The sequence below is a fragment of the Danio aesculapii genome, unplaced genomic scaffold (assembly GCF_903798145.1).
Source record: "Danio aesculapii unplaced genomic scaffold, fDanAes4.1, whole genome shotgun sequence".
Taxonomy (NCBI): Eukaryota; Metazoa; Chordata; class Actinopteri; order Cypriniformes; family Danionidae; genus Danio; species Danio aesculapii.
Window position 1 is genome coordinate 28,265 of NW_026613715.1, and position 10,916 is coordinate 39,180.

General features: G+C 34.6%; 2 protein-coding genes across 4 annotated transcripts in view; one reads left to right on the forward strand and one right to left on the reverse strand.

The window, feature by feature from the left end:
- The window catches only part of map2k4a (mitogen-activated protein kinase kinase 4a), a 30,271-nt gene extending 28,258 nt beyond the window's left edge, over window positions 1-2,013 (reverse strand). For all 3 annotated transcript variants that reach the window (XM_056452610.1, XM_056452609.1, XM_056452608.1), the window contains exon 1: window positions 1,866-2,013. In XM_056452610.1, coding sequence (XP_056308585.1) covers window positions 1,866-1,971 — 106 coding nt within the window. In that variant the 5' untranslated portion in view covers window positions 1,972-2,013. The remainder of the gene's footprint in view (window positions 1-1,865) is intronic.
- Window positions 2,014-4,378: 2,365 nt separating this feature from the next.
- Window positions 4,379-8,456, forward strand: tmem220 (transmembrane protein 220). The gene is made up of 6 exons (XM_056452612.1): window positions 4,379-4,562; window positions 4,651-4,680; window positions 4,797-4,857; window positions 5,540-5,663; window positions 7,858-7,917; window positions 7,995-8,456. Exons 1-6 carry the CDS (start codon window positions 4,470-4,472, stop codon window positions 8,128-8,130), a joined length of 504 nt encoding a protein of 167 aa, XP_056308587.1. The 5' UTR covers window positions 4,379-4,469; the 3' UTR covers window positions 8,131-8,456.
- The last annotated feature ends 2,460 nt before the right edge of the window (window positions 8,457-10,916 follow it).

The following is a 10,916-nucleotide window of genomic DNA, read 5'->3' on the forward strand; positions in this document are numbered from 1 at the left end:
ACATTGAATATAAAGTAACTACACAATCTTATGCATGCAACTCAAAATGAAACACTACTTTGGACAGAAAACTAAGAAAATTGAGTTTGAATATTAGACCAAATCAAACATTTAGTATTAAAAAAACTATGCTATAATAATAATAAAAAGCTGAAAGACCTTCAAATGTCACTAATATTACAATCTGTCTTTTTAAAACGTTATGATTAACACAATTCCAACATATTTAAGTTCAAACCTGACTGAGGTAAAGTTGGTTTCATATTTGCACATTCAGACTTAATAATATAATTTTAGAAAAGTATTCTTTGACCATCAAAATACAGCATTGTTCACAGTAAATTACATAACGCTAATAATGATTCAAAGTCTTAAATGTGTTTTCAGACCGAATATTCAAAGTAGTGTGGTAAACAATACAGGGAGCAATACAATGAACGAATGTGCGAATATAAAACCAACCTTTCAGTTACCAGCCCACATTTCTAACCACTACTACACCAGCCATGTCCAAAATAACCCATTGAAACGGTCATATTTCAAGCTATAATTAGTACTAACTAGTCTGTAAATATCCATATGTGATGTGAAATACAGCGAAAGATTCACAATCATACTTTGATGACAGGTTAATGCCCACATTCTTCCTTTAACACCAGCTATTGCAGATAGCCATCTAAATGACCCACATTCAATCATGAATATATTATAAATCCAGCCAAATTATGATCATAAACATGTTTATATGATAAGTTCATGGCAGGAGTTTGCAAACTGTGGGCTATGAGATGCTAAAGCAGTACATGGAAAATAAAAGTGTATAAATAACGCAAAGTACGTAAAAATAAATCAAGGTAAGATGAGAATATTTCATATTAAGTAAGCATATGAATAACTATAAATAAAAACTAGATTAAAATAAAGACATTTAGGTTCATATAAATGTGCAAATATGAGCAATTGTTTTAAAAATGAATGAATAAAAATAACTTAAAATCAATGAGAAACGACAACACCCAAAACAAATTAATCATTAGACATTTGTAATATGTTTATTTTCTTTCACTGTATAAATTGGGTCTCTTCTAATGCAAGAAACTATATAAAAGCCTTTTAATATTAATATTTTACGTCTATGAATCGAAAATCTTGAAAACAACTGGCTTATGTGATGGAGAAGTCATCCAGATTAGCAGAGATGTAGCCATCTAAAAGTGTATTTTCCTCAGGAATTCAGTGGTCATTATTTATATATTTCACAAATAATTTAAATAAGACCTTGGGCTTTCCATTTATCAATAAATATCTTTTTATTTCCAATAAACCACAGACATTTTCCTGAAGTTCACATTAGCAAGAACGTCTCGTTAGCCAGTTAGCCCCTCCGGCTAAAAATGTCAACAAACTCCAATCACAGTCAGAAAATAAACCGACACTTTAAACGATTTAATACAACACCAACATCAACAGGATCAAGCAAAAATATTAATTTATACTCCATTTACGTTTTAAATAATGCACATATATCGCAGGGAAAATTAAATATTCATGGGCCTTCAGTCAGACTATTAAAGCAGGTAGCGTGTGGCTAACATGACACTAAAATTACAATTAAAATCACACATATAAACAGCTAAAATATGTTAGCAGCTTAAAACATACTGTTTAATAGCCAGTACGACATTTGTGATGCTAACTCAGCTAAAGCTACGCTGCTAATTCTGATTTGCACTGAGGCTCATGTGATGTGTGTGTGTGTAAACTGTCAGTGTGTTATTTTTTCGGAGGGTGTATGTATGTAAGTATGTATGTATGCAAGTATGTATGTGTGTGTGCGTGTCTGTGCAGATCGGCTGGTTTCTGACCTTGCATGCTGCTCATGGTGGTGATGTGCTGGCTCTGGGTCGGGTGGAGCTGCGTTGGATTGTTGGAGGCTGACGCTGGGTTACTGCTGGGGCTGGACGTCGCCATTTGGGTTTGACTCTTCCAGCAGCAGCAGCAGCCAGCGCTGGGCTGCAATGCAGTGAGAGGGAGAGAGAGAGGGAGAGAGAGAGAGTTAACCATCCGCATAAATGTATTGCATATTATTTTTATTAAACTTTTGTCTATATTTTTTATTATTTTTACTTTTTTTAATTATCGTATTGGTACTTTGAGAGATCATGTGCATGATTGGATAGTTGTGTATTGTGTGAGTGTGTGTTAATTAATTAAATTTCCTTCGGATTTAGTCTCTTTATTAATCAAGGGTTGCCACAGCGGAATGAACCGCCAACTTATCCAGCATATGTTTTACACAGCGGATGCCCTTCCAGCTGCAACCCAGTACTGGGAAACATACATACACACTCATTGACACGCATACACTACGGCCAATTTAGTTATTTTTCTTTCATTATCTTTTTTAATAATCATAAAATTATTTTGAGAGAGCATCTGCATGAATGTACGGTTGTTTGTGTGTACAGGGTTTTGTGTGAGTATACAGTAGGCATGGGACAATAACCGCTTTCAAGGTATACCGTGGTTTGAAAAAATCTTAAAACCGCTCAAATTTGCCATACCGTTTTTACGGTATGAGTAAGATATTATTATTAATATAATTATTTTTATTTATTTATTTATTTTTTGCAGTTTTTAGAACAACAGTATCTCCAGCAGAAAAGATATCTAAAGATGCCGTTTTAAATGTGTAATCAAAGCTGTGTTTTTAAACTAATGAAGACAGCAGAAGTCAATGATTCATTTGAATTATGTAGCCTGACATGTTTACTGTTACATAATACTGTAAATTTTTCTCAAAATAAAATATATTGTGTTCAAGTGGGAAAAAAGTTCTTGTTTTTTTACCCAGACATTAATATATATATATATTAGATCATGTAATCACAATACCGGGAAACCGTGATATTTTTATCCAAAGTTATCATACCGTCAGAATCTTATACCAGCCCATGCCTAATATACAGTGCTCGGCATATATAAGTACACCCCTCACAAATCTATCTTTGAAAAATTCATATTTTTAATAGGAAGCTTTTACAATGTTATATTTTTGCATATACATTAGATTAATGAAGCCAAATTTGGAGCTTATTTAATGATAACTTACAATAACGGTCTAAAAACTAGTACAGCCAAATTCATATTTTATAGAAAAATATTAAATACAAATTTTAAAAAGAGGAAAAATCAAGAGAAGCAAAAAAAATTATAATTTGTTAGTTAATTTTGTAGGTTGTAATCTATTTTTGCAATATTTTGCTTGAATTTTATTGTATTATCTTTCAGTTTCTTAATATGTTTAGTGACTAAAATATTATTTTAATAAATATGTCCATTTCATAAATCTGTTTTGTTTAAATGCACCAAAATACATTGCCTATATTTACTGAGAAATGAATAGAAATATTCATTTTCAAAATAGGGGTGAACTCCTTTATGCTGAGCACTGTATGTATGTGTGTGTATGTTGTATTTAGAGTATACAGAGATTTAGATTTAAAAACAAAACACTTTATTAAAAGATTTTTCTCCATAATATTCAAGTAACCACAAAACAACAGTAAATTAAGAGGTGATACAAAATCAGCTTTTTAATTTCCACACAGCAAACAACAGTGAAACCATTTCCCAGCACATTAAAGTACAATGATATACAATTCATAAATTAGAGAGAGAAAAAAAAGATATAAATATGAAGTCAGAATTATTAGCCCCCCTTTGAATTTTTTTAATTTTTTTTTATATTTCCCAAATGATGTTTAACAGAGCAAGGAAATTTTCACAGTATGGCTGATAATATTTTTTCTTCTGGAGGAAGTCTTATTTATTTAGGCTAGAATAAAAGCAGTCTTAAATTTTTTTATGAACCATTTTAAGGTCAATATTATTAGCCCCTTTAAGCTATATATATATTTTTTTTTTTGATAGTCTACGGAACAAACCATTGTTATACAATAACTTGCCTAATTACCCTAACCTGCCTAGTTAATCTAATTAACCTAGTTAAGCCTTTAAATGTCACTTTAAGCTGTATAGAAGTGTCTTGAAAAATATCTAGTCAAATATTATTTACTGTCATCATGGCAAAGATAAAATAAATCAGTTATTAGAAATGAGTTATTAAAACTATTATGTTTAGAAATGTCCTTTGATGCATTCAGTGTAAGGACATTATAACAAAAAAATAGAGTAAAATACAAAATAAATGAAAAAATACAATCAATTTTATTTTGAGGTTAAATGTATTCTTATATTGCATTCTTTGCGAAATTTAGCTTGACATATATCTTGTTTCTGAGACTAAACAAGACGCGATAAATGATGAAACAAACAGTAACTTCATTTCCCATAATGCTTCACTTCGACGCCGTCATCCCGGAAAGCCGTACAGTTATAAAGTCCAGCGTCCAGTTGTGAGAGATGAGAATAAACCTAGTTAAATAAATGCCAAAAAATCCCAAACGATGAACAAGAACAGCGTCTCGGTCTCTCAGACCATCTGGAGAGTGTGTAATCTATTCATGTCAGTGTTTTTCTCGCTGGCGACTTACGTGCAGGTACATTTTACGTTAAATTCGTCATCACTCAAAGTTCTTAAGTCGTTACTGTTGTCAATTAACTGCTTACCTTTTAATGCATCTCCAGATAAATGATCCAGATGCTGCTCTGTGGATGGTCAGGTTTCTCTTTCATCTTACATTTGAAAGATTTCTGCTTCGCTGATATTGTCTTTTCTGCTCTGAATAATGTATACGCGGTCTGATATTGTCTTGTGTTTATTTCTGCATTAGGTTGGCTATGCTATTCCAGCTGTATTGTGCTTTTTGATTTTCTGTCAACAACAAATAACAGGTAAGAAAGTGAAGGAAGTTTTCAAGAGACGCAATGCTGCCATCTAGCGAACGATAATACCAAATGGTTGGTTATTTATTTGTTTTAAAGGAGACCTATTGTGCCTTAATCACTTTTATAAGTGGTTAAACACAGTTGTATGGCAACAGTCTGTGAATATAACCAGCCTCTAATGGAAAACATATATTAATTGTATTTTTTATAATCACACTTGATAAAAACAGTCTGCAGAAACACTTTGATTGACATTCTCCCTTTGTACGTGTCATCAGAGAGGGAAAGCCCCGCCCACTAGTGATCATCTCTTCCTCATTAGCATAGGAGGTTAGTCTTGTTTTTAAATCTGCCATTATGCTAACACTATGCTCCGCCCTCTTTTGAAAAAGAGCACAATCTCATTTGAATTTAAAGAGACAGTCACCAAAACAGCACAATTACTATTGAAGTCTAAAAGGGGCAGTTTCAAGAGATTATTTACATGATATTTTGAGCTGAAACTTCACACACACTCTAGAGACATCAGAGACTTGTTTTAGATCATGTGAAAAAGGGCATAATAGGTCCCCTTTAACTATTTTCAGTTAGGAGGTTATTACACTGAACATGAGAAGTCCATATGCAAATGGGAGACAGTATTAACATATTGAATGATTAATTTGTAATGTATTACTTTCCCCTATAGAGTCGTTATTGTGGAGGAGAATCGCTGATCTGCATGTTCTTGTGGCCTCTATGTTTGGGGCCATTCTGGCCTGGAAACTTTATAAAGAGGGAATTACAGACATTTTCCAGCAAGAGGAGGGAAGGTAACAATAATTTGTACATTGTTAGTCTAGTGTTCAGAGTGTCCCTGGGGTCTGTAAAAATTTGACTTTAAAATTTAGCTCTAGGGGTTAAAGAGGTAACATTTTGATGTGAGTTTGTAGTGAGTTGGTGGCAATAATTGCAAAACAACAACAAATAACGCAAAAATAAGTACATTTATTTACAAAAGTGAAAAGCAGTCAAACAACAAAAATATTATGTACAAGTTGGAATCTCACAAGAGAAAATAAATCAATTCTTGTAAGTTAATAAAGGAAAAAAAGGATGTCAAGTGGCGCCAAATAAAAGCAAGCGATATAACAAAAATCCCAAACCAGCTGAAAATTACCCTCTAAAATATCTTAAGTAAATAAACCAACAAAACACCTTCAGCTTGCACGCCATATCTAAACTACACTCCTGACCAAAACATAAATAGAAAACTTACAGCAAGTGGCGCTTACTTCTAAACTGGTGTGTTTAGACAGTGGAGTTTTCTGCGTGAATTCGAAAACAGGGATTGTGAAATAGCAAAATGGTAACAGGGTACCAAAACTGAAACAAGAACAAGAATCTAAAGTCACATCAACAATTTCACACAACACAAGCCAAAACACACACACACTAGCAAAATGACAAGCAAGACAAAAACAAGAGAACGAGCATCCCCACTCATGAACCTTTAAACTTTAGGCTTCCTTCCTGATTGGCAGCAAAGGTGAATACGTCACAGAGAGTAATGAAGATTGACGTCTTCACAGATGAATGGAAAACTGGAGTGGGCGATGCTAAGAAAATTGACAGATCGAGAGAGAGAGAGCGCACAAGGAAAACACACAGGCACAGACATAGGGCTGTAACAATATACCAATATAACAATAATAACAATAGGGACAACTTAATTTCAATAACAAAATTTTAGGCATTGAAAAGTCTTAAATTCACTGAAATATGGTGTGTTGTATGTCCGTTGTAAATCATTTTCCTGTGTCCATATAAAGCTACCCAATCGGGCTAAAACCCATCCAATTACCAACAATTGAGCTCAATAAAACTCTTTAACAAAATTATATTTATTAACTCTATTTACCATTCATTGATTCATTTTCTTTTTGGCTTAGTCCCTTTATTAATCCGGGGTCGCCACAGCGGAATGAACCGCCAACTTATCCAGCACATGTTTCACGCAGCGGATGCCCTTCCTGCCGCAACACACCCATTCGCACTCATACACTACAATCAATTTAGCCTTCCCAATTCACCTGTACCGCATGTCTTTGGACTGTGGGGGAAACCGGAGCACCACAGAAATGCCAACCTGACCCAGCCGAGGCTCAAACCAGTGACCTTCTTGCTGTGAGACGACAGCACTACCAACTGCGCCACTGCATCGCCTCTATTTACCATTATGGTTTAAATATCCTGCTTACTTCCTTACCATTTGTTTACAAGCCCTCCATGTGTTTACAGCTAGCTGTTGAGGACACTGACATGGACAGACTTTTGTGCATAAATTTAGTTTATTATAGTGTTTAAAACGTGTCTTTTTTTTAAAAATGCATCTATAAAGCTAGAATTAGCTTGTTTTGACACATTATTTGAAATATGTGGCTAAGAAATGACCAAATTAACCAGTTGTTTTAATGGGACAAGTCAAAATCTTTTCCATTGGAACATTAGAAAAAATCTTTAGCCTTTATAGCTGTATAAGTCTGAAATTGACTAGCTCTTAACCCTTTAATGCACAAGCGATAAAATAGATTTAGAAAAAATAAACTTAAACGGGTCACTTTAGACCAGGCATGGGTCTAAAGCAGGGATGGGCAAACTCAATCCTCGAGGGCCGGTGTCCCTGCAGACTTTTGCTCCAACACTAATCAAACTCACCTAAACACCCTAATTAGTGTCTTCAAGATCACTAGAAAGCTACAAGCAGGTGTGTTTGATTAGGGTTGGTGCAAAACTATGCAGGGACACCGGCCCTCCAGGATCGAGTTTGCCCATCCCTGCTTTAGACCCATGTAGTGTATCAAAGGGTTAAAAAGTCATTTGACAATGTGAAACCAGCAGAAATCCTGGTATTATTGTTACAAACTCTAGTATTTTCACCAGCTAAAATAAGCTTTGCTGTTAATTATAATAATCCAGTGAAACGAAAGTTAATTCAATGGATTTATTTCACCTGTGTTGTTGTAGGGAATGTTGCGGACTCCTGCTGACTGTTTTCTGGCTGCTGTTATGCAGACATTCAGGACGGTAAACACTACTTTATAGCTTTCTCCTCCATATATACTGTTCGTCAGCTGTATTTTTAACATGAATGTGTGTTTCAGGAGCTCTACTATCAGCTCTGTGAGGATGTTCACTGCTGTGGGAATCAGTGTGTTCCCCTTCATCACGTGGCTCTATTACTACATGAACAAAGAGCTGAGGAAACACTGGCCTGAACACTGCACCACTGCTCTCTGATCAGCTCAACGCTTAACAAATGAAGTCTGAGCTCTCCATCAGCACTTAAACTTGACGGAAGTTCAATCCTGTCTAAGGAAACTGATAATACGAGACAATCAGCAGATGTTGAACTTAATGAAATATTTAGGACTACAAACATGACACTTTAAAGCCAGCGCAGACGTCGTGACACTATTATCGCCTGAAACAAATAATGTAAATGTGTACAATATATTAATCCATTAAAAAGATGATATAATGAAGGATTTGAGAAGGAATATTTAAGTATAAATCATGATGGGTTTACAGTAAGTGACCCAGAAGTGAACATCTTCAGATTTTAACCGTAGTCTGTCAAGTTACTTATTATTCCCATTAAATCTCCTACCCTTTTTACAAGAAAATAAGTCTCTAGGGTCCGTTCTTCATACCTCGCTTAAATAATCTGATGATTTGGCAGATTCTGGATCTTTTAATCTTGAAAACTGATCTCTCGCTAATTTGGTTCTTCAAACAAGTTTGTGAATCAGATTAATATGTCTGGATGAACTGATCTGAGATCGCTGCGTATGTTATGAAGAACAGATCTATTGATCCTAGTAATCATGATCAGCAATGCAACGATTGGCTGATGGCACAGCAGCGTAATGACATCATCTGATTAATATTCATTTATCCATGTGAGCTAAATTACATAACATCCGTACTAAAGGGATTGTTAAATATGATACGCAATAACTTTCCACCTTTGTTATGAGCTGCAGGCTTTACACTTTCATGTGTCAAGAGTATTTAGTCATTTATTTAGTTTTACATTTTAGATCAGATTTTCTTTATTGTAGTAGCCATAGTAGGCCTATTCAAGTTTCTTAATCGGCATAAGAAATTGAAATTAATTTTGCATCATAAATCATTTTGATATCGGTAAAGGTGTTTGCAACTTTTGCAAAGCATCAAATCACCAGCATATTAGCTGTCAAAACATGCATGACTGCACAAATTTGTATCCTTTATAAAAAAAACAAACAAAAAAAAAACAGTTGAATATTGTGCGTGTCTATTATCTTACAGAAATTGTACTAAAATTTGGTTGATACCTTTAAATAGTACACATTTGTATCTAAAAAATTCATATTAATAAATGTTCTCGTTGATCCCCTTAAGGAGAACCACCCCGTTTTTGTACTTTAAGTTTTATTTATATACATTTTTAAACTTATATGTATATAAACATAAATATAATTATTTATTTAATATTAAATATTATTAATTATTATAAATTATATATGTGTGTATATAAACTTTTTAAAACTATTTTACTTTTTTTCTCCCAAGTGTATATAATCTATAGGTTACGACTTTAAGAAAATATCAGCATTCTGTGCATACTTTCAGTATTTCCTTTGCTTGAAATGAGCCGATCTAATCCTGTTTCTATGAAATAAGCTGCTGCTCCCGAGCAGGTTTAAGCTACCAGAACTGTTGCTATGACAACAACTCTCGGATGAGTTTTGAAGAAAGAAGCAATCCTGGATCGTGTCAAATAGTCAATAACCAAATCCAGCTAATTGAGTAATCCATGTATGAAGAATGGACCCCTGATGTCCCTAGAGTGTGTATGTCAACAAATACACCACAAATAGTTTATAACTTTGTAAACTGTCCCTTTGATGGTGATTTCACACAGATGCGAATGAAGCACTAAGTGCAAGTGATTTACATGTTGAGTCTATGTAAAGACCTGCTAGACATCATGCGGCATGGTTTGCGAGAATGAGGGGGAGCCAATTACACAATTTGAGCAAATGACATGGTGTGAATTTAAACATATTTGGTGTTTGCCATATGTAACGCTTGATTTGGGTGAATCGATCAAGTTTAATGATCTGAACTTCAAAAAATTAGCTGCGTTAACCAATCAGGAGCTTGCTCTAGTAGCAGCCTTGAGGATCTGAGGGACCCAGAAATGGGGAAGAACAAGTCTACACCATTTTATAGAGGAATTACCAACCTACGTCACACATGATGTCACACGGGTTCCCGGTTGCAAAAAGAGACCGGTTGCAAAAGCATGTCATGTTGTGCGGTAGGATGCCAAATTCAAAACTTAACTTTTACCGTACACTACACTGCTTTTAATGCCAACCGCAGACGTCTTTGGCTAAAAGGGAGCTGAATGGAGTGAGGACCTAATAAAAAATGTCGACTCTGCAGTTCTCATGTTAAATCAGGTAAGTTCACGCTATGCTGAATCATACGCATAACTCGATTTTGATTGCAGCAATGATTTCAGCAAAAACAGTTAAATATGGTAAATTAAAATGTGGACACTGAATGCTAAGAATGTAAATATGTAAGTTCACATACCCTGCCATTCAGGTGCAGTTTGCTGTCAGAATGCAGTTGTTTTGCTTGTTGATGATTACCCAGACCTTGTACAGTTCAGTCTTCTTTCCTTGTCTTTGGCTAGGCAGAACCTCTGTTTTTAGCACTACAAAGTTTTGAATCTGGTAATCATGGAACATTATTTCTTGCACATGACCACACAGATAAAAAACTGAAAGCATCCAAAGACTTGTAGATCTTTAACTTCTCTCTTGTAAAATTACTTGGAGTTTCAATGAGATAGTTGTATATTTTGGGCTGGATGCTTGGTCATTTCGTCTTATCCAATATTCATTGGGAGGGTGCTATCGCAAATGGACCTGTCAGACGAACGCTGCTCACTTTAACATTAATTTTGCCGAATCTTTGTGCTTATCACTGGGTGACGAGCTGTTATAATTTGCTGAAAGCATTATGTA